This window comes from Meleagris gallopavo, chromosome 14 (assembly GCF_905368555.1).
Source record: "Meleagris gallopavo chromosome 14, MGAL_WU_HG_1.1, whole genome shotgun sequence".
NCBI classification, from domain to species: Eukaryota; Metazoa; Chordata; class Aves; order Galliformes; family Phasianidae; genus Meleagris; species Meleagris gallopavo.
In genome coordinates, this window is record NC_139417.1 from 9,423,199 (window position 1) to 9,450,331 (window position 27,133).

Consider the following 27,133-nt stretch of genomic DNA (forward strand, 5'->3'; position numbering starts at 1 on the left):
ACCCAAGCCATTCTGTGATTCTGTGATTCTATGACTCTATGATTCATCAACACCAAAGAGCCCTCCAGCCCATTACATCAGCAGTCAGTGTGATGGACAGAGCTGAAACATTCCGGCACACATTTTTGTGCTCAAACATCCAAGAGCATCCTTAGATCACTTACTAGATGTAACTAGGAGTGACCATGAATTAAAACTCTTGCCTCCATCAATAAAGTTATTCTAATATAAAGAGACTTCAGACAGTGACGGCAGCAGTAAAAATATCCAAGAGATCAGCATAGAAAGCAAAAACCAGAGGGTACATTTTGCCTCCAAAAATGCAGTTTTCCAGCTGAGGTTTTGTCTGGGACACAATACTCCCTGTACTTGTAAGTCCGGAGGATCTTTAAGACCCAAATTTTACTGTTCGGGTTGTTTGTAGGAGTCTGACAGATAGATTTTGAGATGAGATTGGAAATAGTAATTGTATAATTGGGTAAATAAAATCAGGAGCCCTTAGGAATGGATTCCGCCCTCAGCTCACCTTCAGTATCGAACCCTACTATTCTCTGTCCTGATTTCTCCCCTGCAAAATAAAAATATCCCTCCTGCTGGAAGTGTTTAGAAATCTCAGCTTCAAAGCAGCAAATCAGAGTTAAATAGAATATTTAGGTAATAATAAAAATACCAGGCGTCTTTTATGACATTTTCCATCACCAGCAGTTAATGCATTTCATAGACCAGGCTGGTATAATTAACTTTATCTTCCAGTTGAGCCAGAGCCACTGAGGCCAAGTTAGGAAGTAACTCACCTGTGCCCCCACAACTCCCTTATGATGCATAACACATCCTTGGAGGTTGTGCTGATATTCACGCTTAGAATCAATTTCATTCATTCAAAAAATTCCATAACAATAATTACAGCCCTCCAAAATTCCATCTCAGTGTTTACGAATCTATAAGCACTATCAAAAGAAATGTTATAAAAGAAGCCTTAAAAATCACAAGCCAGCTGAGTGTTCAATATTTCACATCTTAATTGCAATATAAAACCTCATTTTGAGAAATGCAATGAAAGAACTGGGGTTGAGTGCTTTTTTAAACAACATTTGTCACAAAAAAGAGATCTTGAACATTTGGGTTGTCAAGGCAGAAACAAGCACCACAGACACATTTTCCCCTTGTGGGGATTCATCAAGGTTGTGCAGTGCAGCTGTTGTCTTACTAAAAGAAAGTTTCGGCCCCTGGCTGGAAGAAACAGAAACGTAATTATGTTATGATGAGCTGGAAAACATGCAAAGAAAAATTGGAATGCAAAGCATGATAAATGATGCATTGTCAGTTGCAGAACAGCAAGAAAACCAGGCAGCACGATAATAACTCTTCTCCAGGCAGTGCTTCCAGTTTGGCTACCAAAAGAAAGCACTGCTCCAACCACAGCTTTTTGCAGTATTTTGTTGTCCTGGTACAATGATGTTGGTGATGCGCTGGCACTGCTGCCAGGAGGTGCTGGAGCCGTTGGAGATGTTCAACAGCCATGGAGCTGTGGCACTGAGGGATGTGGTTATGGGCATGGTGGGGTGGGTTGGGGTTGGACTTGGTGATCTTAGAGGTCTTTTCCAACCTGAATGATTCTATGACTCTCTCAGTGGTAGCAGGGCTACATGCAGCCCTAGGACGTGCCATCTTGTAGCAGACTCCTCAATGTCTGCCCTCGCAGTGACCAGGACAGGATTTCCCTTCACGTGTTGCAGCGGTGTGCTTGTCTAGGGGACCAGACAGCGGGGCCGGTTCTCATGGTGTAAGCAGATTCAGAGGGAAAATGACTAATTATGGCTCTTTACAGGAATCTTTTCTTTAGAAACCAACACCGCCGGGCCGCAGAGATAAGACGGGGTATTTGTTTTAAGAAAACCCTCTAACGATTAACAGAAAGTTGATGAAAATAATTGCTCAAACCCACCCACCGTCACTGGGGAGAGCGGCTGGCGGGGCTCAGCGTGTCCGGGGAGCTGTTGCTGTGCCCTCTAGTGCACGACAGCTGCAATTTCTCTGCCATTTCTAAATGCCGGCAGTTGTGCACCCGAGAAAAATGGACTTTCTCCCTCCCTTGGTGGGATGCTGGTGAGGTTACGTTGTTCCGGAGCTTAAAAAAAATCCTATTTATTCTCGAGCAGCGAGCTGTTAGGAGATCTTCCCCTCTACAGGCCAAACTTGAGGGTAAAGTTTTTTCAGCCTTTTGGTTTGAACTTGCTACTTTTGGAAGGTGCTGGATGTAATGTTCATATATGCCTCAGAATCTGGTATTAATATTCTCGAGTTGTTTTTTGTTGTTGTTGCTTTAATTAAAAAAAAATTACCAACAAAACCACCAAGCCACCAAACTGAAAGTGTATTGCTTCTGTAATTAAAACCAACCAGCTCTGAAATTAGCATCTATGTAGGATGGGTCATCTTCTACACATCAGTTTAAAGGATTGAAACTTGTATTCAAACTGTGTGATTTTAAGCAGATATTTTTGGTCCTGTCAAATAAGTAGCACAGGCAAGGCACTGATTTCTTCTCTCGTGTAGCACTGCTTGCAGACACAGAGTTACAGGTGACTGCTAATGACAGCTGGACTTAAAATATCATTATTACTCTTGTTACCTACAAAAAATAACACTATCTTTATCACTAAATATTTTCATTTTCATGATAAAAATGCTTTATTACTTCATATCAGTTTGCATCTAGGGTTATTAAACCACTTGCAGCTTCCCTTAGCAATTCTATTCCCTCTGACTTGGGAGAATGAAAAAAGAAAAAGAAATTACTGACAAGCGTCAACTGATGGAAGCCTGCAAACAGTTCCTGTGCTGCTCAGGTGCTCTGCAGTAACCTTCAACCTTTCTCCATTTAATGTGGCATCGCTTTGGGAAGAGGTACATGACACTGCAGAACCACAGAGCTAGTTATAAGTCCTTCCAATATTGTTAAACGTGATCAATAAGACACCATCCTTCAGCATTCCACTTCTCAACATAATTTGCCAGACACCAAGTTTGGTTTTTGTCTGCAAGGCATTAAAATTGATATTTTACAGGAAAGCACAACCACTTTATCCCAGTGCCCACTCCTGGACATGTCTTGTGTGGGGCAGCCAAAGAGTAGGGCCAAACCAAAACAACAACTGCTCACCGACAGCTTTGGTGACATTGTGTTCTCTGCTTTTCACTCGATTTCAATTGCTTCATGCTCCATCTCTCACCATTTCCCATGTGCTCTCCCTTGTGCTGCTTTCCAGCAGCTCCCTGCCTACTGTCATTTCAAGCATTTTCCTGTTGGGGCAGATTCTTCCATCATCACAAACTACCTGGAGATTTTGTCAATGTGTCTTCCTCCTCCCCTATTAATTCTTCCCCCTTTTCATCATCAGAAGTTCTCTGTGAGTTCCTGGTGAACAGAATGCCCCATGGTTTAGCACCCACTCCCATCAAATTCCCTTCTCAAACAAAAATGCTCCCACGCAATATGAAAACATCAGGTTGTCAGTAGAAGCAGAGAGGCCACACAAAATCTCATCACCTCCACATGCCAACAGGATATGACCCATTAAAAAATCATTTTATGGCTGAAAGCATAATGACAAAGAATGTCCTATCTCAATCTCTTGCCCCACAACCAGAATCACACTTCAGCCCACCACGACATCTCCCACCCATCCTGCTCCCTCCCTTCTTTCTCTGTTTGTTGTGATAAAAACTTTTAAATTCAAGGTTTTTTCCTCTCATTTCAGCAACTTTTCTTGAAGTGTGGATTCTTTTCCTACAATCTGCCTCTTTTGAAGGTCTATCCTTTTCTCTATGCTCCTATGGGTACCTTTGGCATCAGTAGCGATGCTAAACTTAAGCAGTGCTCATTCCTTAATAAAGCAAACATTTTTCCCTGCAGTGACTGAGTTAGTGCACAGACCAAATTATTTCTATTTGTTATTAGGAAGTTGATTTAGCTTTAACAGCATTTCCACAATGTATTTCACCCCCAGAGACAAGAAAAGATGTTGCAGTCTCTTAAATACCACATGCTTGTGCTCATACATCCCTTTGATTTCTCACAGGGAGAGTGGTATGCAATAATTGCTCTGCTCAAGCCTTGTATATTGTTTTTATGTCCACTAGGTGAATCCTTCAGACTCAATCCAGTGCTCTCAGGTGGCTTTTCATTCACAGCTTAAGCTCTGTGCAAGTGGAAGGTAGCTGGTCATTGGTTGCTTCTCACTTATTTTTATCCCAAGATGGGAGGGAGGTGTGTGCTATCCATGCAAAGAAATGTGCCCAAATTCCTGTGGGCTCAGGGAAAGAGGGAGAAGGGAAGGAAGGGGCGGTTCGTGCCCCATTCATCCACTTCTGTGCAGATCTCTGCAGGGAGGTAGCTGGGTGTCAGTGCACTGACCGAGACGGGTCCTCAAAGGCAGGATCTGAGTCCCAGCAAAGGTCATTTCTTTCAGATGCTATTTTTGTCCTGAAGTATAGGCAGCAATCTTCCCTTGTCTCCCCCACCTCGCTGGGAACTCGGATATTCCCAGCACACAGCAGGAGAGGAGCTGCTCCTGGCGTCAGGTTTCATGGAGCGCCGCAGGGAAGCAGCGAAGTGTTCCTGGCAGACCAGCTGTGTGAGCAGGGGAAGAGGGTGCTTCCTTCTTTCCTGGCTTTTTTATCCAGTTATTATCTGATCTGTACCCTTTAAATAAACATACAAGTCCTTGATCCTCCCAGCAACGGAGCTGACTTCAATGGCTCTTTAATAGCACCCAGCCCTGCCCAGACAGTAGCTGGCCCAGTAAATCCTAAACTCTGCATACAGTTCCCAGAGCTCTGTTAAGACCCCAACTGACCTAAATCTCTCACGTTATGAGCAGCCATAAATGTGTGTTTTTTTCTTAAGCAATGCCAATTTTTCTTTTGCGGTATATAACTAAAACCCCCTTTAGGGCATTTAATATAAATGGCACTGAAAGAGGAAGAAGTCTGCTTTTGATTTCCTTTTTCTTTTTATATGGGTCATCTCAGAGGTTTTACATTTATTGTTATTACGGTTTGCATCTATTTCTTTCCTTTCTTTGGAGGTTTGGGCTTGCTGAGCACATTGAATAGCGTTAAAAACCATTACAAAGAGCTGCCTCTCCTTAAAAAGCCATGAGATCTTCAATTATATGCAGGCACGTAAGCAATTAAGTTTGTATTATTAGTGTCGTGAAACATACTGAATCTGTGCTCTTAATATAAACAGAATCAGAACCATAGAATCATTCAGGTTGAAAAAACCTCTAAGATCACCAAGACCCACCCCACCATGCCCATAACCACATCCCTCAATGCCACATCTCCATGGTTCTGGAACACCTCCAGGGATGGTGACTCCCTTGGCAGCCTGCGCCAGTGCCTCACTACCCTTTCTGAGAAGGTATTTTTCCTAATATCCAACCTGAACTTTCCCTCGTGCAACATGAAGCCAATAACTCTTGTCCAACAAGAACACAACAGTGTACCAAAGATGAACTCATAGTGAGCTTTGATACCCATCTTCTCAAAATACCAAGGCTGCTGTCATGAGAAGGGGTTTGTTGGATGGAATGTGAATGAAAACCAGTTACTGGGCTTCGATCTCCTGTCATGCTACTGATAGCATCAATAAATACTGAACACTTACAGTATTAAACGACAAAACTTCAGACTGGGTATTAGGAAGAATTTATAGGAAGAATTTTTTCTCCAAAAGGGTGGTAATGCACTGGCACTACTGCACAGGGAGTGGTGGAGTCCCTGTCCCTGGGGGTGTTCAAGAACCATGGAGATGTGGCACAGAGGGATGTGGTTGTGGGCAGTACTGGTGGCAGGGGGACTGTTGGACTGGATGATCTTAGTGGTATTTTCCAGCCTTAATGATTCTGCGTGATTCTGTGATTCTGTCAAAGCTCAGTATCTGGATGCCTTTGGGCTTGGGGAGCTATTTCAGCTCCTGGGAACCTCGCAGCAACAATTTACATAAGCAAATGTCATATGCCATAAAATATAGCCCAAATTATACAGTTGCAACATATGTATTGCATATAAGTTATGATAATTAGGTGCAGTATATGTGTATAAATTATATCCTGCATTTTTTAAATTGCTTTCCTATACCACAAATGGGGCTGCAAATCAGGGTGCTTGGGTGCACCTCTGAGGCGGTGTCTGAAAGCTCTGATCTTCCTGGTGCGGCTTCAAGGGCTCACCTGGATCCTAAGAGCCAAGTGTGGATTTGGGACAGCGTGGACAGGTTGGCACCGGGACAGCCGGGGGGCGGCAGGGCTTCGCGGTGATGAACCCCTTCCACGTTCAGAGGGAGGGGGTCGGCGAGCCGGGGCCGCCAGCCGCCCGAACAACACCGAGAGCAGCGATGCGAGCGGCGGGCGGAGCCGGCGGGGGAGGCTGAGCCGAGAGGAACCGGGAAGAGGCGCGGGGCGGGGGGGGGTCGGCGGCACCGCGCGGGGGGCAGCGAGCGGAGCAGCGGCGGGGGGAACCACCGCGTCCCGGAGCCGCTCCCGCTCCGCACCGCGCGGCGGAGGAGCCGGGAAGGCTGCATGGAGCCGGGGGGGCTCCGCGCAACCTGGGTTGGAGCGAGTGCGCGGCTCCCTCCTCCTCCTCGCCCTCCTCCTTCTCCTCCTCCCCGCCGCTCGCAGGCAGCGGCTGGGGAAGTTGCGCTCGCATCAGAGACGGCTCCGCGGCAGAGATCGCTTTGAGAAAAAAGGTCTCCCCCTCTCCCTCCGCTCCCCCCCGCCGCCGTGGCCTCGACACAGTAAGTGGCAGGAAGGAAGTTTAGTTGCAAACAACCTGCGGCAGCGGTAACTTTGCGCTGCGTGCCTTCAAGGTGCCTTTGATGCGTGCGGCAGCTTCTGGCAAGTGGACTGCAGCTCTCCCAGCCGTCGGCCCTCCCTCTTTCCCCCCCCCCCAACCCTTCCCAACCTCCCCTCCCACCACCACCGCTACTTCAGCCCACACACGAAAAAAAAAAAAAAAAAGAGAGAGACAAAAAAAAAAAAAAAAAAAAAAAAAGTGATGAAATGAAGAAGTGGTGAATTACCCAAGCGACTTTCCGCCGAGAGCCAGCGAGCCACCGAGAGGAGCTGCGGAGCGCTCCGGAGCTGCCCGGCACGGACCCAGCGGCACCGCAGCGCGATGCACAGAGCCTCAGCTGCTGGAGCTCGCCTTGCCATGCCGGCTGCTCACTAGCATGCAAACCCTCGCACAGGATGAAAACAGGTTTGTGGCAGTTTGCTGGAGATGTTTCCTTCCCCGCTGCCGGCACTTTGCTGTCGGCTGAGAAGATCTTAATGATGGCAGCGGGCACTTCTGCCACGTTCCCTCCGCCGTTCTTTGGAGATAAATCTTTTATGCGGCTGTCTTTTCCTATCTGTGGCGGTTGCTGCACAATCTGCACTTGATTGCAGCTCAAATATTCTTTTTAAGATCCGCTTCGCAAAATGATGCAAAGTAAACACAGATGGGAGAAGTGAGGGAGAGAAAGCTGTGATGAAGTAGTGATGGTGGATGGATCTTCCCTCCTTCTCCCTCCAGTGCCTTCCCCCAAATGCCAGCCTTCCCTGCTATGGTTTTAAAGGAGGAAAGATTTGGGGGCCCTTTGGATGGAGGTTTGGAGGGACGCTTCCATCGGCGGCGCTTGCCTTGCTGACCAACTTTCTTCATGTCTGTGGCTTCCAAGCCAGTCAGCTTTGTCTCGCCTTCACCTGTCCTCAAGTTTCTTCCATCACTTTGCAGGTCATTCATCCAGAATGCCCGAGGAAAGTTCACCAAAGCGGAGTCCTCAAAACATCCCATACAAGGACCTGCCCCACATCGTCAACGCTGATGGGCAGCACCTCTTCTGCAGGTACTGGAAGCCAGCAGCAGCTGCCAGGTGAGCACTTTTCAGCAAACGCACTTTTTTGACTGTCAGTAAGACTCTATGTTTTATAGCCTGGCTGCTGTGACTGGGCTATGTGCACTGAGCTTTGCAGAGCCACTGAGAGATGTCTCTCACCTGAGAGAGCTCCTACTGTGATGATTTTATTCCCCAACCCTTTTCCACTCAAGCTCACCTTACAGACGTGAACCACAGAGTTACTCTCGCCCTGTGCACAGCTGCCTCGCTTGGCACTTGTGTGTGCTACATCCAGAGTGGCACTTGAAGGAGGCTGATGCCCGTCAGGAACAAAGTGCCTTCAAACCAACAGCAGTCAGGGAGGGATGGGATGCCAACTCAGCGATATCTGCTCTTTTTAATTTCCTTAGTGTCAACAAATACAGCATCAGCATCTGAATTCAGTTTGATCAGTAACAGCAGAAATCTCAGGGCAGCAGGCAGGAGCTGGTTTAACTGTGTTGCTTTTTAACTGCTTTTTTAAAAAATTATTTATGGTCAGTAAATGATTTAGGAAGCTCTCACTGGGACCTCTCTGTGAGTTCAAAACTGAACTTGGTAATAAACACAGACAAGGTATCAGATAGAGACGTTTAAATAATGTTTTTCATAATTTAAATAGTCCCCTGAGTGTAATGGCTTTCTGTGCTGATTATGTGCTGATTATGATCTGCTATAGAAAGCTATCTGTGTTTCTCCCATAGTTATTTATGGCTGTTCATCTTGCTGCCAGTATCCGCTGTCAGATTCTGGCTTGACACATACTTATGTTAGCCCTAGCTGTATACGCAGCTACTTTACAAAATCTGGATATTGGTTGGTTGGTTGTTTTTTGTGCAAGCCAATGGGAAAAGCTATGTTAATTTTTTAATTGTATTTTCTTTTTATAACTGATAGGCAAATGCAAGAAAAGTTGTTCAAGCAGGAGTTTGAGTAGTCAGGAGTAGCACTTTCCCACACCACCCAATAGGTTGTATCCAAACCATCTCAGAGAGGTGGATGCACACCCAACTTTCCTGCCCTTGGGTTTGGTGCCTGCCAACCAATGAGCCATCAGTGACATATGGTCAGGAGGTGGCCTGCATCTAAGCAGTGTACATTGCCATCTTGTTCCCAGAGAGCAGGGCTGTGAGCCACCCCACTCAGCTCCATGGCACTTATTAGGTTCTAGGACATGGGTCTTGGCTTAAGATCTGTGGTCCTACGATCCATGGACCTGGTCCACAGAGAGCTTTGTAGTTACTTCTATTCACTGACTTGCAGGAGGAGGAAAGTTTTTGGCACAGATGTTTTCGGTATCCTTTGCACCAGCCTCAAGATTTCCTGTATTGGAAAAAAAAAATTAGCACCAAACCAAGCTTCTACTGTGAAATCAGGCTGTCTCATATTGTAATGCTAATTAATCATTAACTGCCCACAACGGTCTTCATCCAGTAGTGAAATAGCTTTCTCTTTTCATGTTTAATTTCTTAGCAAATTAGTAGTGAGTGGATGGGTCTTTGATCAAGAAATGAAAGGATGATAAAGAACTGAGAGATAAAACTTAGTGCCGAAGTCCTCTGGGTAGTTAATTTTTTAGGGCTCTGTGAACCAAGCAGTTAATTGAGAGCAAGCTTGCCCTACTTTTGTGACAACAAAAGTAGAAGGGATCAGTGTTGCTCATTTACAAGTGGTTCCTGTGTGTGTATTTGTATATGAGGAAGGGCGTACTGTTTATTATTAGCTCGTTTTGCATTGTTATGTATGAGAGAGAATGCAAGTGGCTGAATAGTTAGTTAGTGTCTATATTCTACAGTCAGGAACACTCTTGAAGTGCTTTGATAGGAAACCAAAAATACATCTTTTCCCTCTCACTTTTCATAAGTAGCTCAGCTTATTCTGCTTCATATGTAAAAGCTTGGCAACTTTCATCTAATTTTAAATGTTCAGCAAAAATGATCTATATATACGTACAGGGAAAGAGAGGCACCTCAGGGGACTTTTGTTGGCCTGTTACAGTTATTCTGTTTCAAATACTGAAGGTGAATCTTTCAATCTTCCAACTTGATTGTTGATCCTAACGCTAATGAGTGACACTGTAACAGTTGAATCGTGGGATCTTCCATTGATCCATTATACACCTCATCGCAGCTAGGGCTACAGAAATACCTTTTCACTGCAGATGCCCAAAGGTTATCACTGACTTGGCTTCAATTAGAATAGAACTTACCATCCTCGATCCACCCCCCAGGGAGAAGATAATGGGATATCTGCCAAAGGAAAAAATTAAGAAGTGCTGCTGGCCTGGGGTTGGAGAGCAAACAATGGGTGGACATTGGGGCCAACCAGCAGACGTTGCTCTTCAGAGTGGGTGCTTCTCTTTTATCTCCTCAAACAGACCTGCAAAGGTGGATAAAGGCTTTAAAAAAACAACAACAAAGATTGGTCAGGAAGATGGGGAATTTTGTAAGGCTCTTCTGTTCCATGCACACAAATATTCAGGCTCAGATCCTGCACGGTGTTGAGCCAACTGATCAGCCCATATTGGTGCACATATGGATGCTTTGTTGTAAGTGCCACCGAGGCCAAGGTTGTGGTGTGAGTGAAAGGCACCTATTGTGAGTTCCTCAGCAGGGGCTGCTTTGTTTCGGGGGGATTAAGGTGATTACATCGCAGGAAGCTGACACACAAAGGCACTCAGATGTCATGGAGATTAGATGAGGTAGACAGAGTAGATATTAATGGACTAAGGAAGGAGGGCAACTGTTTTCCATCTCTTGGGGTGAGATGTCAGCCCATGGGGAGAGCTGGGGCTGCAGGTGCAGCTTCCCAACTAGCAGTCCCATGAGCTGCCCAACTTGTTGAGCCAGTTTCATCCCCAGATGTAATTAAGGGGTCTCGTTTAATGTGGCAGGAAGGGAGAAGCACTGTGTTCTGGTGTTGTTTTCTTGGATCCTGCCAAGAGCAGGGTTTGTGGAGCATGACAGCAGGTAGCTGGCACAGGGAGCTCACTCGTGAGGTCCCATTTTTGGGACTGTGTAATATTGTTTTTTTTTTGAGCTAAATTGTTGGTACCAGAACAGATTGATGTCACACCTATGGCATGTCCCAATAGCTGAGAAAATCCTACTTAATGGAAAAGCAGCCCTTGCGTAAACAAAAACAACAGCTCCATGCAAGGTTACAACCTCTGCCACCACCCTCAGCCTCCTAAGTCAAAATATGAGGTAACAGGAGGTGAGGAATTAAGAAACCATGCTCTGTTCCCAGCCCTCAGACAAAGCTGCTAAGAATAGAGGTGGGATGAGGAACGGGAAGGAAAGTCGGGAGGAGAAGTCAAACCATTTCCTTTGAGGCCCCAAAAGGGCCTGAAGAATTTCAGCGTTGACCTTCTTTCCCCTCTGTGCAGTATCCTGGTGGCCTTCCCTGGATGTCTCAGCTGTTCCCATCACTGCCTGGATAACTGCAAACAATTTGTTTAGGGCATTTTGGGATTTGTTGACCCAGCTCAGTTTTGAATCCTACTAGTATCATCAACTTTACCAATAGCCCGCATCCACCACTGATTTCAGATTTGAGACAGTGGTGTTTGGCTCTCCTCTGTAAATAGGCATAAATTAAGGTTGGGCACTTGAAGTGCGAGATGCTCACAGTTCAAGGATGCTTTTAGAAATGCCCATTCTGTGCTGGGGAGGCTGTCAGGAGCTGACATGTGTGGGCCGCATGTCTTCCTGCTCGATTGTTAATGTACGGTGAAATGGCTTGGTTCAACTTCAGACATTGTGACCATGATTTAGGGGAACAGAGTGCAATTACCTGAGCAAACACTGCCTTTGTAGGATTCTTTCAGCTCTACACCTGAAAAGTGTGATTAAAAATACAAAATGAAACAAAACGCACCTGCTTCTCTATTTGCATTTTTTTTTCTTTCTAAAAAAAATGCCTGTCATTCATTCTGACTTGGTAGTGGTAAAAGAGCAAACCAATAAAGAAAAAGAAATCTATTTCTCTCTCTCTCTGAAGGACTTTGCAGAAGTGCCTGTGGTGCAGAAATACAAACTGCCTTTAGATTTGAACCAGCCCTTGAACTGTGAATATTGCTTGCTGATTTTGGCACCTCATTATCAGCATTTCCATGGCATTTCCAGAAGAACAGCACTGCTCTCAGCGTGAGCAGATGACAAAGTTAAATTTGACTTTCAGACCCTTCCAAAATGACTAAATAAATAAACCAAAGCGAAGTCAAAGCAAAGGAAAGCAAGCCACTAATTCTAGTGTCTCTAATTACGCTGTGCAACTCTCTAGAAATACTGAATTTTCTAATTCGGTGCCACTCTGGAAGAACACTTTAGTTTGAAATTGACCTCATTAGTACAAACTAATGCACAAGGACCAAACTTGCGCAGTTTAAAATGACTTATGTCAGCATCTTGTCATAGGATGATTTGAGCTCTCTGCATGTCTGATCACATCATAAACAGAGCACGGGGGAAATAAGAGCTTTTCACTTAATGATTTTCATTGTCAAACCAACATTCCAGGCTTTACTTGCTACATTGCTATTGCCTGAGTTCCTAAAGCCTTCCTTCTCCAATTTGTCAGCTGTGTGTATTCTTTCAAAAGTTGTGTTCTCTTTGCTCTAGGTGACAGCCTTATTTGTTGTGAATGGTGACAGCCTCCCATGAGTTCTTATGCAGGGGGTGGGAAAATTAATAAACCAACTTCACCTGTGAGGGACTTTTTTGACAGACATGAAAGCTTCATTTCTTGCTGTGGGTATTCCCAGCAGCTTCCATTCAGTAGGACAGGATTTCTTCAGTCCTTACAGGAATGCAAATCTCCTTTTGTTTTTCCATGGAGTCCAAGGAATAAGACAAAAACAAAGAGAATAACAATGGTTGTAAACAGCCGTTTTTGTTTATTACACTCTTAGGATCAGTTTCTAGGTACAGGCAAGACAGTGTAACTTTATGGCTGGTGGCATGCAAGAGCAAGCTGACTCTAGGAGTTCTCTGTTGTGAATCTCAGAAGTTTCATTAAGCTTTCATCCTGGTCCTCAGACAACAGCATAGGATGCAAAATCAGTTTTCGTTCTTCATGTGCCACTGATGAACCGAGTAATCAACCAGCCCATCAGACTTGTTACACATTGAAAGCGATGCCATCAATGAACCTGACAAACTCATCAACTGTGTCAGGATTCCAGATGCAGAAAATCTTTCTTTCAGTAGCACAAGGCACATATAGGTTTGGACAAAACAATGAAAGCACCTGCATGCTGTTCCCTGCCTCAGTTACTTCAGAAGTCTTGAGCATCCCCAGGTGTAGCAATTGGACAGATCAGTACAATGGGAAAGGCATTACAACAGAGATGTGATGACAAAAGGACTCATACAATAGAGAGGTGCCATAAAGGATGGGAAGAAGATTGCTCACCTGTATCAGAAGAGTCTCAGTTCACAAGAGAAAGCTTCACCAAGGAAGGATCTCCAGGAAGAAATCCTTCCCCAGTGCCATCAGCCCTTAAATGAGGTCTAAGAGAGGTGTAGCTAGGCTCTACCCTTCCTGTCACAGCTGAATTGCCTTCACCTGTGCTTTGAGGGCTGACTGGGTCCTTTCCCCAGATGCTCAATCAGTGGTTCAGGCTGTGACTCAACAGTTACCATACACTGGGGCAGCTCTTTTAGATCACCATGAATACATCTACAGGAGTTGGCTGGCACAGTTGTATTGGGTAGAAAGCAATGTGTTTTCTAGATCCATGTTGCAGAGGAGTTGGTCTGGGTTTCCTTGTGAGTTCCCCTGAAGCTGCTGTGGCTTTGTGATTTTCAGATCTAGCACGAACATCTGATCTCTTTGTTCTTCTAGGGAAATTACATTGTTCTAAGAGCTGTCCCTGCAGACACGTTTTGCTGAGCTGCCTTCTCTAGGTCCAGGCATCCCATTGTCCAAATGTGCTTCCACTTGAATGGAAGCCATCAGTGTTTAACAACCTTCCATTGTAGCTTGTCCAAGAGATGTGACACAATTTTGACAGCAAATGGCTGATACTCCATAGCTTAAACTTTATCTAAGGAAAGACTATTGCATCCTGCCCATGAGAATCCTATAATCCCTTGCCTTGTTACACCCCACAATTATACCCTTAACTTCATTATACCCTTATACATCACTGTTCCTACTCCACCAGTACCAGTACCATGACACTCTACCAGTATGGCTTATTATCCAACAGGGAGGAAGGTAGCAATGTCAGATCAAAGTTTCTGGCATCATTAAGACATTGAGTAATAATACTTCATGAGTACTTCCACTGGAATGAGACTTCTCTTCTATGTGACAGACACTTGCTCTCCAGATGGGATCCATCTTCTTTTCTGTCTGGTAGGCGATCACTTGATAACAGAGCTTCTGAATCCATGCTAACAAAGTGATGGCAAAAGCAGATTGCTAGACCTAAAAAATTTGGTGGAAAAGAGTGGAAAAAAGAAGTCAATGAGGAGCAGAGAATAGGCAAAAAATACAGTTAAGACTGTGCGCACTGACCAAAGATATAAATAACCGGGCCTTTGATTTCTCTGTGCTTTTGTTTCCCCAGTCTAAAATTTGGTATAATGATCGAAGTGAGTGATGTAAGTGGGGTGACAGCAGTGATATCTGGAGTCCCTAGAAGAAAGTTGCCAGAGAAAATAAATTATTCCTTGAGGTTTTGTGGTTGAAGAGTGCTTGATGTTGAAGGAGAGATTTTAAAAATCCACTAAGTGATCATTAGTTGTTCTTGCTTTTCAGCTACAAGTCAATTGTCTCAGCAGCAATCTACTAAAATAAAGGAGAGAAAAAAAAAGAAAGTATTGACAGATGAGCTAAAGTCAATCATTCAATGGTAATAATGTAGTAATCTTTTGATCCAGTATTGTGTATAGATGGGCAAGCAGAAAATGTACAAATGACTATAGAATTAATAGATGAGAAAGATTACTGATTTTTTTAGCCATCTATCTGTCCTATGCTAAAAAAACATTTGCTATGTATGTTTCCTTTCCATCAAGCTTAAAAACAGTGGTGTGATGGAAAAAAAACCTAAATCTTTGTCTCTTTTAAGAGCAGAAGGTTGGCTTGGTTTGCTCCAGGTGTCAGCAGGTTAGCTAGTTTACCAGCTGGAAAGATAGATTTCATATATTATTTTTCAACATATTTTTTACTTCTATTTTTCAAAATTATCTCAGTGAGATTTCAAATTCTCTTGTCAAAATCCAGAAATCTGCAGTGGCTTAATTTGCTGGGCTAAAGAAGTGAAGAGTGATTGAGGAAGCACTAAGTGCTTTGAGATTGCTCTAGAGATAACATCTAGCTGACCTAATGGCTATGGTGTTTCTTCTTTATTTGTTTTTTTTCAAGTCTCGTGTGAGAGCTAGTCTACAATATTTAAAGTAATAAAAACTGTCTTCCGAGCAGCATTCATAATTTCATTTTATTAAAAGCATATTCAAGGGTCAGCGAGGAGAACCAAACAGCTAAAACCAGGTTGTTCTGAAAATGCACAGATCGCCTTTCTGATGTGATTAGCTGCCCACAGGTTCTGTAGCACAGAAAGCTTTTTAAAATTTGGCTCTCTCTTTCCAGGTTCACTGTGGCCCTGTGCACGCAGCACAGGAATGGGGCTCAGGGAACCCGTGGGGACATTTAGATTGGATATTAGGAAAAATTTCTTCTCCAAAAGAGTGGTGATGCACTGGCACAGGCTGCACAGAGAATGGTGGAGTCACTGTCCCTGGAGGTGCTCAGGGACCACGGAAATGCGGCACTGAGGGATGTGAGTTAGTGGGCATGGTGGGGGTGGGATGACAGTTGGACTTGGTGATCTTAGTGGTCTTTCCACCCTTAACGATTCTATGATTCTATGATTTTGGCTCTGCTGTTGAGTTCCCAGTGACTGCTGTAGGGTTGGGTTTTGCCTCACATCGTGTGTCCAGCCCGTGCCAGTGGCATGCTGTGTTGCCATGGGCAAGGCTTCCACCTCCTGTACTCAGTTTACATGTCAGGGGTAGGGAGGATCAGTCCTTGCCAGGGGCAGGGCAGTGGGGGAGGGGTCTCTGGATCATCTTTTCATTTGATGGCTGTGTGACAATCATAGCTGCACCCCTTAAAAAAAAAGCATGTTCAGTTTTATGAATGAGAAGTGTTGTACAAAAGCCAGCTGTTGTTATTATTGATGCTGTTTATTTACTGGTCACACTTCTTCCAGAGCTATGGGATGGAAAAAAAATCAATCAGCAAATTCACTTTGTTTATATTCAATAACACTTTCAGTGTTTGGGGAATGTTAATTTGCTAAACACGACTCCTTCCCCTAAAGCTCCTAGTTTTTCATAGGCACTGTATGATGCCAAGGCATGGGTTCTGACCACCAGGGCTCTGCTTGGTGCATGTATTTTACTGCTGCTTTAGGAGAGGTAGTCCCATCACTCAACATGCCAAAAGTAGCATCCAGGCTTCTTTGCATTTTGCCTTGTGCTCCCACGAATGGTGGCTTGTAAGTGATCAGAAGAGAGGCTCAGGAGGGCAGGCAAAGCATTCTGCTCTCCCCCATCAGCTCTCACTCTTTCTTTGCCAACAGTCCAGAAGAACAGGAGCCAGCCCAGCAGTGCCGGGGTTAATAGCTGTAGTTTTGACAATATTTGCTCTTGGTATTGTGAAAGCTTTTTAGAAATGGTCCCAAATATGTGGTGCTTCTCAGTTTCTGGTGAAGCTATCCACAGAAAACACAGCGTTCGCACAGCAGAATAACAGCTTGTGGTTTAAATAAGTGTTGTTATTTCTGATTTGCTGTAGGTGTACATGTATGTTTTGGTTCAGTGATTGCCAGATACTGTAAATGAGTATTGATTTCCTTTTCTATTTTAAGCTTTTCTAAAGAAAAGGCATCCCACATGCCTTTAGCTTTCTTTGCCAGTACTTAAAGTGATTACTTCTTTATTTCATTGTTCTTACTCATCCTTATTGTAACAGTTGCACTCCAAGTTGCCCAGGTCCCCGTTCAATTTCTGCTGTTTAAAGCTGTTACATATGGCCATTTTTGAGAGCAAACCAACAAGACAGTGCAGAACTCGTGGCAAGAAGTTCCTTATTGATGTTGGTGTGGCAGCTCTCACTGCCGTGGGTGACGCTGCCCTGGGGCTGGAAATGAAAGAGGTTCAGGTAGCAGCCTCCACAGCTAAGTTCTCTGGACAAATGTGCTAGCTCAGTGTCACCATGAAATAACACAGATCTGGATTTGGCGACGGAGGCAGAAGTCTCTATCCATTTGTTAACTTGTAAATCATTGCACCTCAGCTGTGTTTCAGATTTACGTTGGTTAGAGGCATGGATAAATATGCCAGTCTTTAAAACTTATGTTCCAGCAGTCACTGCCTCAGCAAGATGATGGTGTATAACGTTTAGCTGTTTACGTTCAACTTTCTTTCCTACCTCGAGTCTGTGGCAAATGTGGAATGCAAAATTAATTGGAACAGGCTCAAAGCCTTGGCAAGTGCTTTGCTTGTGACATTACTGATTTCCCTGAGGAATAGTTCCTGATATTGATTTTGACAGAGACTGCAAAGCCTCTCTATGCAAAGGTTCTCCTCATAGCCAGGCAGAGCTGGAGTGCAGCTCTGGGATGTGTCGAGAGGATTATTCATTAGAAATTAATGTGCTTAATCTCAAAGTATGCTAAAATATACATAACTACTTTATGATTAAGATATCAATCTTAGAGTTTCTGTCTCTATGGTTTTGGCCTAATTCCACACCGGCTTTTGGAAAGTCATGCAGGAAATGATTGGCTCTTTGGAGACGCACATTATCTGCGAAATCTGAACTGGACTTTTCTAAGTTGGTTTGTGAAAGATAACCAATTAAGATTCCTGCTAACACAGAGAGCCTCAGACAAAACTGGATCCAAAAGGTAAAAGTGAGGAAGGGCAATTTCCTCTCTGCAGGAAGTAATCAAGAACTCCTGAGCATATTATGGCGGAACTGTCTGGTACAAACCATGCTATCAGGTCAGAGCATTTCAGGGAATTGCAGTATTCTGTTTGGCTTTAGACCATTGCTACACTTGGGGATTGTACAGTCAGGGCTTTATTAAAAAGTAATAATAGCATACTGTCTCAGGACAAGTACAGTGTCATCACCTTTCTTGCTCCTTATTCACAGATCTCTTCCAAGCCAGTGGAAGATTTACCCCAGTAATTCCACCATGCCTGATTAAAGTATTTTGTGTGGTTTTTGATGCAAGAAGCAGTCTGATCATTTGTGCCACATGTGCACTGCTGTTTCTACCCTGCACAGGTGCTAGGGTAATTACCTGAATTCTTCCTTTTCTAACTGTTTCAGTGTCATGTCATGAGTTGTCTGTTCTATCCACTCCCTGAAATAACAGCGTGAGACTGGAGATGATTCAATCAAAAACAAGTCACAGGCCTCTTTGGAAATAGAAGGCATAATTCTTCCTTCAAGGATTGCCGTGCTCTGTAGAAAGGCAGTAGCAAGAAGAAAGAGCATCTCCAGAGCAGAGTGCTGTTCTGTCCTGCACACTGAGAACATTGGGTCCACAGTGGCCCACCAGGGAAAATTCCATCTCTGATATCAAAGTGGGCAAGTGTACCTGGTAAGTCGAGGATCTCTTCAGTTTTATCCAAAAAAAGGGTGAGAAGAGCCTGCCTATGAATTTCAAGTTACAAACATTTCAGCTCTGGTCTCAGCCTTGTGTCCCCTGAAGTACTACTTCAAAGCTTCCTTGAAACAAAATACAGCTGGTCTCAAATGCTGACTTTCAGGGACTTGTCTGGAGCTAAGCAGTTGCAAGATTCAAATAATTCCTCCCATCCCACCTCGCCTGAAGTTTCCTTCATCTCTTTTCCCTGTATTAGACCACTCATGAGTTATTTGTGGTGAGGGCTTGCTCTTCAAGGAGCTACAATAAATCAGCATAAGCTGTTCCTCCACATTGTTTTGAGCTGGCTCCAGCCAGTTCCTGTTGAGCTGTTTGTTTTGAAATATATCTGTACTATCCAGTTCTGTTTCTGCTCCGTTGATTTATGCTGCCTACGCTTTCTGGTGTTGTTGAATAACCCACCCATGGTACTCCTCCAGGAGGTCACAGGAGCTCTCAGATCTCCTAACTCTATGCTGATGAGGAATCACCATGATTTTGAAATGCATTGTGAAACCAGACTTGCAGGCATGTGCATGAACAGCTGCTGAAGGCAAAAGCATTACTCATGGAAGCAAGCAGGGATGTTAAGACTGAACCCTAAGTTTCCATCATGTTAGACAGTAGGATGCTGCCAAGACTAAGAGCAGCCCCTCTGGGCATGCTTGAATGGGAACTCCCAGGCTTGAGCAAATGGGGAAAGGGAGAAGATATGAAGCAGGATTTGCTGGAGGAGTTTATTTTAAAATTGTCAGTTTACGATCTGGACCGTAGTGCAGTGTTTTGATGCAGCCTCTGGAGCTCAGAGGCTGTTCACAGGCTGAACTGTTGCAGTCTTGAACCATTACTAGTCTCAGTCTATCTGGAAAAGGTGAGTTCCTCCAAATTTAGAGCCCAGATACTCAGGGGTATCTGTGCTGATCACAGCTTTTGAAGGTCTCCAGGGAGTGAGATTCCACTGATGCTACATGGTCAGTGCTGTTAAGGGAACGTCAGTGTAGACTTGACTCCAGATTAACATTTTTCTCTGATGTGGGAAAAGTAGCAGTAGAACTGCTGGTCTGAGGTAACGTCATTAAACTCCAGTGACAGCTGGAAAAGAATATGACTACCCAGGTTATGGACCTATGTAGTAAAGCTGAGCATAAATGGGCCAGCAGAGCAAAGGCTATGAATGTGTTTCCCCAAAAAGCTGAGCAACAGAGCAAGCAAAGTGCTTGAACTTAATAAACTGCCTCTCTGAAACACAGGTTGGAATTCAGAGCAAGTCATCACTTCTTGTGCCCTCAGAGGAACATAACTCTGTAAGTTTCCTGGAGACAGAAGGAGCACAAAGGGACACACCTGACTCCACCATCAATTTTCCTGTCCATCTGGAGTCACCAGCCTGAATGCTTGGCTAGCTGGTTAGGTCACATGCATCTAATGTACAACATGAGAGAAACGCCCATAAATTTCTGTAATCCCTGCCCAAAGCCAAGTTCTGCCAGGGTCACCTAGGGCTATAGATCACCTCTGCCAAAAAGACCACAAGAGGGTCTAGAGCCCTCCAGAGGAACATCAGCAATGTCTGTTAAGTGTTAAGTGAACAAAGCGTTTCATTCTTCGTTATGTGTGCTTGGAAATGGTTATCTGGAAATTTCTGAGGAACAGGTAATCTTTAATAATAGAAAATTGGAATATTGCTTAAATCTTGATAAAGTTACCATCTGCTGAATGCATAATCTTATTGTAGGGAAAGATAGCTAATCTTTAGAATCAGTGAGGACTCTTAGCTAACACAAGAATGCATACCTGTAATTGATTTTCCATGACGATATCCTGTGGAAGGAAAATCGACACACATGATATAATAAATTTAAAGAGTTTGTGGTCAGCTATCCAGATCCTTCTCCAAAAGTGCCACCAGTGAAGTATTTTTCATACATAAATGTTTGTTGTTTTCAGCGTTTCTAAGAGTCAGGCTGATGTCAGCTGATAAGTCAGCTGCAACAACACAGCCAAACCTAATAATCAATTCGGTAAGCCAGTCGTTTTCTGGCAGCCTCACCTAATTCAGAGCTTTCCTGTTGGTTAATTTTTAAAAATTACTTTAGGAATTTGGTGTCGAGTACTCAAAGCTGCAAAAATCAGATTTTCTTCGTTAGAGTTGATCTGGTTCTGGCAAAAGAATCGTATCAAATGAATGCATAGTTGCCTTCCATAGAATAACATGGTATTAGGTTAAGTTGCCAAGGTCTGATTCAGGAAATCACTTCTGCATGTGATTAAATCAGTCCTAACGCAGAACAGCATTTGTAAATCCTTTTTTTTTTTTTTAACTTTAATCTTGTACTTTGTAAGTCCTACTGACTTTCATGAGCCAAAGGGAGTTTCCTGAGGTTAAGCAAATACTTAAATATTGTTCTGAAGAGGGATGCTTTCAAATAGGGTGGAAAATACTGGATTTTTTATGTATGCAGTCACAGAAATCTTGTCTTCAGCGTTTTGTTCTAGTCCCAGTGTTCTGAGATATTCTCTGGCTATGAAGTATCGCACAGGGGCCTCAGCCCCTAGAGGACAGGATGTGAAGATCATACCACCCTGCTCACAGCCTGACCCACCTGCACAGGGACACCTCGGCATGCTGCTGGCTCTGCAAGGTGCAGCTGCAGCACAGGAGGAGCTGATATAGCCATGGGAGAGCAGCCCAGTGGAGATGAGGTCACTGGCATGCACCATTACCTCCTAATGGCAGATAATGGTAAAAACTAACATTGTCCTGCTGCTTGTTGTGCTAAGTAACCACATCTGTTTGCCAAGCTGTGCAGTACCAGGAGGCAGAAACCTCTTGTAGGGAGGGAGAGGGGAGGAGAAGGCAATGGAAGGAGCAGGGACATGTGAAAAATGTTGCTTTTGCAAACAGTAATCAATAGCTGCTTTCCTTTAACAGCCATAATTGCTATTATTGCATTGGTGAGGTGAGAGCTGGTACACTTATGCTCCAGCTCATGCCTTGGTGTTGTGTGTAACACACTCGTGGATCATGGGGAAATGTGTGATCACATGCATCCAAGGTGCTGTCTTGAGCAGAAGCCAAAACAGCACTTTGGCACCATTTCAGCAGTTATTGTTCCACCAGCCCAAGCCAGCTGAAGCATCCAAAGATGTGTCAGGTCGATCTGCCTGTGGTTAGAAACTAGAACTCGTGGGTTCAGGCATGGGTCAGTCTGCACAAGAAAGCTTTGCAGGCTGTGAGCCATGCCTTCTACCTGAGATTTATATGTTTGCAAGGATTTCATCACTGAAATTGCGAGAGCTGGAGGTGAAGAAATTTCTCCCCAGGATCAATTTGGTGTGTGGCCAATACGCAAACCTTGCTTAAACAACACTGCCATTGAGACACTGCAGTCACACAAACCTCAAAAGGTTTCTGTATTAATTTTAAACAATTTGCAGAAGCCCCTCCATTCAAAGCAATCTTAGACATGTTTCTTCCTATCCAGCCATTGCAGTTTGAGAGCAGGAGTGTCTGCAAAAATGTTTACATACAGTGAAGCACTGCTGTCACTCAAAGCAATCACTCGCTGTACTTGCACACCAGTTTGCCAGGGAAAATATGTGCACCATGTATTTGTTACACTGCTTTCGGGTACTCTTTGCCAAATCTAAACTTGTTTTTGGAAAATGGAAGATGATAAGAAAGAGCCAAATCTTTCAGTCCTGGCTCAGATGAAGCTCAGACTAACTTCAGGTTTTCAAGGCGTTGAAGCATGGCCCCTGTGCACAGAGACCCTGAAGATGGTGCTGCTTCTGTTTGGACATACCAGTTTGAAGATTTCACTCCTTGTTTGTCACAACTTATGATCATAGGACAAAACTTTGAAAAGTGCCTGAGCTGTCTTGACAGCCACTGCCATTAGGGCTCTAATGGCACAAACAGTCCCAGGGATTTTATTCAGTATTTTGCTCATGACAATTGTCATGCTGGCATGAGAGGTTGCAGGAACACCTTGCTTCTCTGCAGCACGAAGCTTTTTCTTTTCTTGCTGGCTTCACAGAAGATGAGGGGGCTGAGATCTAGCAGGTTGCTGTCAGGCAGAGTCACGGTGCTGTGGCAGTGTGAATGAAAGCAAAATTAGGGCTTTGCTGTCAGGGGGATGAAATATCAGCAAGCATTTCCCAGCAAAGATCTCTTCAGCAGCTTCCCATTAGTTTTCATTCACTTGATGTATTTCAGTGCTTACATTCAAATCATATTTCCCTGTGAAAGGAAGGGCTGTGTGCAGTCAGGCGAGCTGTGCCTTAATCTCTGTGCATAGTCAGCGGGAAGAAGGTTGGTGCTACAGAGTAACAGAGGGCTTAAGTGAGACGCTGCAGAGAGGAACTGCCAGGAGCTGGGAAGCAGGAGAGATGCTCACAGAGCCTCACTCACTGTGTTGGCCATCAGTGCGATGGGATCTCCCCTAGCATTTCCTTAGTTTCTCCATCAGAGACTGACAATGGCAGCACTGCCTGGAATCTCTGCTGAGCTGGGAGAGGTGGGACATGCAAAGCAGTGATGGCTTTGTTCCAGAAAGGTGATATTCTCCAGTATGAAATGAGCTGCCTTTCCATCTCTCCCACCTCTGGCACCAAGGGACATGGTTTGGTGGGCATGGTAGGATGGGTTGGGGTTGGACTGGGTGATGTTAGTGGTCTTTTCCAACGTTAGCGATTCAATGGATCTATAATTGTAGGCATTGTGCTTTGGAAATCAGGCTAACACGTGTATTGATAACGTGGTAAATGTTTCAATAGGGGAGGCTGAAAAGGAAGAAATGACTGTTCCACACCAACCATTCTGAAACCTTCAGTTAAATTTTCTTTAATTTGTAAGTGTTACGTGGCCTAACCTCAGCCTTGCTGATTAGTGTTGGACAGATACCAGAGCATCTTTGCATTGCTGTATTTGAAGTCCCTCTGTTAAATCCTTCTGGTTTCAATGGGTGCTCTTTCAAGCTGTCTAGCATGAGCAAATACTTTGAAGTGGGTGCTAATCAAAGAGCTAGAGCAGGATTTTCTACATCATTCACATCTTTTTTTTAAGTATATTAAGATCAAAGCAGTTTACTGCAGTGAATACACTGAAAATGTATTCAAAACCTCAATCAAAATAAAGTAGAGGAAATCACTAGCTGTAAACTGCTGCATTATTTTGTGTTGTCAGTTCATTTAATGTACTGAGAATCTCAAACCTGTAGCCTCCTGACTGTTTTGCATTGCTGATGTTCCAATGACAGATGGCACTTGCAAAGGAACACGTCATGTGTATGCTCCTGGATTTTGAAAAGTCACCTGTTGAATTCAGCAAAACTTACATAATCTCATTGCTACTTCCACTGCATTTCGAGTCCAATTCTGCACGGACTTTGCCTGATTAAAAGACTTCATTCATCTTTAGTCACTCTCACAGTGAAGATAAAGCATCATTGCTGCAACTGTAATATTTGAAGATAAATATTTCTATAAGGTCTTTCAAAAAGAATTGTCCATTAGACTTTTTTCATGGTTCTTCTCTCTAGTTGTACAGTGGCTATGTAAAAGTCCATTTAATTGCCAAAGGGAAGCCACTGTTTCGGGGCAGAAAGTGCAATAGTAAGATTACCAGAACTGGAGTCAAAAGATAAAATTCCAAACTCAAAGCAATGCTCTGGACTGTTTGAGATTTGTTGTTTAGCTGAAATTTCATCTTTAAGATTGCTCTCAAGCATTTGACAATGTTGCAAGGTAAAAAGTTAAGGACCATTTGTATTTGTAAGATATACCAATTTGGTATACCAAGATATACCAACTCCATGAAACTCAAGGGCAACACTTCCACTGTAGGAGCAACATGAAAGCCTCAAAGCCAAGGCATAGCTACCCACCCAAGGACTGGTGCTGATGCCCATCTGCATTTTGAACTTGTAGCAGATCCTGGTTGCAAACAGATAACAAAGTCTGTCCCATGTGCAGAGACATGCTTGTGTCTGCCCTGCTACCAGCTGGTGAAGATCGAGTCGATGGTAGGTTAGGATGGCAATCTGTTTTCCCGTGTTAAAACTCTCATCAGCCCTTATTTAACTTGCCTTGTATTTGCTGATATCTGAAATGCTGTTGCTAAATTGAATGTGCTGTTTTTGCTTGCGGCTCTGAAGCCTTTGTGCGTTGATTGCCGAGTTAATGATTTATACCTTAATGCTCCATTTAGGGCCCTCGTGTTTATCGCTCATGGCGCTGGGGAACACTGCGGCCGTTATGATGACTTGGCCCAGAGGCTGACAGAACTTAACTTGTTTGTATTTGCCCATGACCATGGTGAGTAGCCTAAAACAGTACTTGATTTACAGCAACTCAGGACTTTACTGAGGCAAATGCCATTAAAGCTACTCAGCAGTGAGAGAGAAGTCAATAAAATACACATCAGCGTAAATGAGAAAGGGAGTATTTGAAGCTTTGTGATAATCTGCATACTGAATCTATAAGATAGCAACCTTATTTCTCTGGGTTTTCCTCAGTCTTACCATTAATGTTACTGCTGATGCTGGTTTAACCTGTCTGTTAAGGACTATTTCTCTCTCACCTATCTCTTGGGGGTGAGGAGGGATCATCCACTGTGGTAGTGGGACTAGGAGCCACTTTTGCTGGATTCATGGTTCTTGTTGTCCTAAAAATTGCAGTGGAGGATCTAAAATGACATCATAGCTTTCACACAGCAGTACACTAGATAGCTGCACTCTTGATGCAGGGAATCAATGTGATTAATGATGGCAGTGAAAAAAAAGCAAGGTCAGTTCTGAGCTGAAAGGCAAAATGGGATGGATTTCAGGGCAAATCTGATCTCCTTCTGGCAGATCCTCCAGTGACACTGGAAAGTGTAGGAAGCGTAGGAATACAGTGGAAGGTTCTCCCTAGCTCTCCTCAAAGACAAGACTGCTGAACTTGAGCTTGAAGATCCTGAAAGCTGTAGAAAGGAGAACAAGTGAGACATTGCACCCTTTAATCTGGGAGAGGAAAGGCAATGTCTCATCAAATTCAAGTACTCACAGCTTCATCTTGGTTTTGCTTTCATGACTCCTTTCACTCACAGCACTGCACTTGGTGTGCAGAATTCCCCCTGACAAGAAAAAAGTATCCAGTCCTGAATATATAAACTACTGTCAGTGGTTTTACAGGCAGCAGATCACGTGCCATGCAGAGCTGACTTCACAAAGACAGTTGACCTGTGCAAAAGTATCTCTGCTGACCACAGGAGTCTGTTTCTCCTTAAATGGGCACAAATGTTGTAAGCGTGGTCTCATTCACGTTGACGTACTTCCTTCTGATTCAGATGTAGGCTAGTGGGAGCGTGCAGCCATCCCAACAGAAAAGATCTCCATTCCTCTTTTGGTATCTGTATGGCACAAAGTTCATGAGAAAGACAGAGGCATGGACTATGTGCTGTTCACCCTGAAGCTGCTCTTAGTAGACCACAATGTATGCAGAAAGTGACTGAACAAGGCACAAGCAATTTGTTCAGATGGCTGGCCAGGGCCCAGCACCCCAGGACTGTGGCTGCTCACTATGCATGCTGAGTAGGCCTTCATTCCTTATTCCCTTAACACTCAGTAACAGTTTTGAGAAGTAGAGTTGAAATAGCAATATTTGAAGCAATGAGTCTAGAAAAAGTGATAGAGCACTGTATTTATTGCATGGGTCTGGTACAGAGAATGACTCTTCTGTAGGCGGGAAGGGGCTTTGGGGTGAAGGATCCTGTCAGGTGTTTATTGTGCTGCATAAAGAGACAGTTATTTGCTCTCTTTTCCTTGACTTTTTTTTTTACTAGAGAAGCATAGGTATGTTGTGTTTTTCTTCCTATGGACAGAATTGCTGAATTGATTAGTTCACTTAACACACTTCTGGTTGCTCGGGCTGCTTAAGAGCTTTGTTCTCTCTGTCAGACTTACAGTATTCATTGTCAACTTAGTTTGGTTTTCATCATGACAAGAGGGAGAGGGCAAAGAGGAACCTGAAAGCAGAACACTGAATACGCAATTGTACTACACAAAGAACTCATTTAAATGAGACTGGATTCACTAAGCTACAGAGACAATTAATATATTTTAGGCTCTGTAAAATAATATTTCCACCTAAAGAGGTGAGTGGTGAGGACAGACCTTGTCTGGAGTAATACAGTTACAGCCTGAGCTGAAGGACAGGGACGGGGCTCTGAGCACCCGATGGAGCTGTAGGTGCCCCTGTTCAGTGCAGTGGAGTTGGACTGGGTAACCTTTAAGGATTCCTTCCAACCCAATGATTCTATGACACACACCTTCACTGCCAAATCTGCCCAGAGCAAATGGAGGATTATAACTTTTCTCCACTGTTTTCCCCTTCCCAAGTCACCTCACTGGTGTGTTTCCTCATTGTGTCCCACCCTTTGGATATCTTTGGGTAATATTAGTTATTCAATTGCATTAGCAAAATAATTGCTTTCCCTTTGTAATTTTTTATGGTAACTCTTAAGGGCTTGGCGTAGATTTTTTGACCTGGAT

General features: G+C 43.9%; 2 protein-coding genes across 4 annotated transcripts in view; one reads left to right on the forward strand and one right to left on the reverse strand.

Annotated features, from left to right (window-relative positions):
* Positions 1 to 7,210, reverse strand: part of KBTBD12 (kelch repeat and BTB domain containing 12) — a 52,603-nt gene extending 45,393 nt beyond the window's left edge. For both annotated transcript variants that reach the window (XM_085235955.1, XM_085235954.1), the window contains exon 1: positions 7,088 to 7,210. The gene's annotated coding sequence lies outside the window, so the exon portion shown is untranslated. The remainder of the gene's footprint in view (positions 1 to 7,087) is intronic.
* The window catches only part of MGLL (monoglyceride lipase), a 53,644-nt gene continuing 33,391 nt past the window's right edge, over positions 6,881 to 27,133 (forward strand). Inside the window, exons 1-3 of one of the 2 annotated variants that reach the window (XM_085235957.1) lie at positions 6,881 to 6,902; positions 7,783 to 7,921; positions 24,811 to 24,917. In XM_085235957.1, the coding sequence (XP_085092083.1) occupies positions 6,884 to 6,902; positions 7,783 to 7,921; positions 24,811 to 24,917 (265 nt within the window). In that variant the 5' untranslated portion in view covers positions 6,881 to 6,883. Of the gene's footprint in view, positions 6,903 to 7,132; positions 7,267 to 7,782; positions 7,922 to 24,810; positions 24,918 to 27,133 lie in introns of those variants that run through there. The other variant, XM_003210100.5, reaches the window with a different exon arrangement.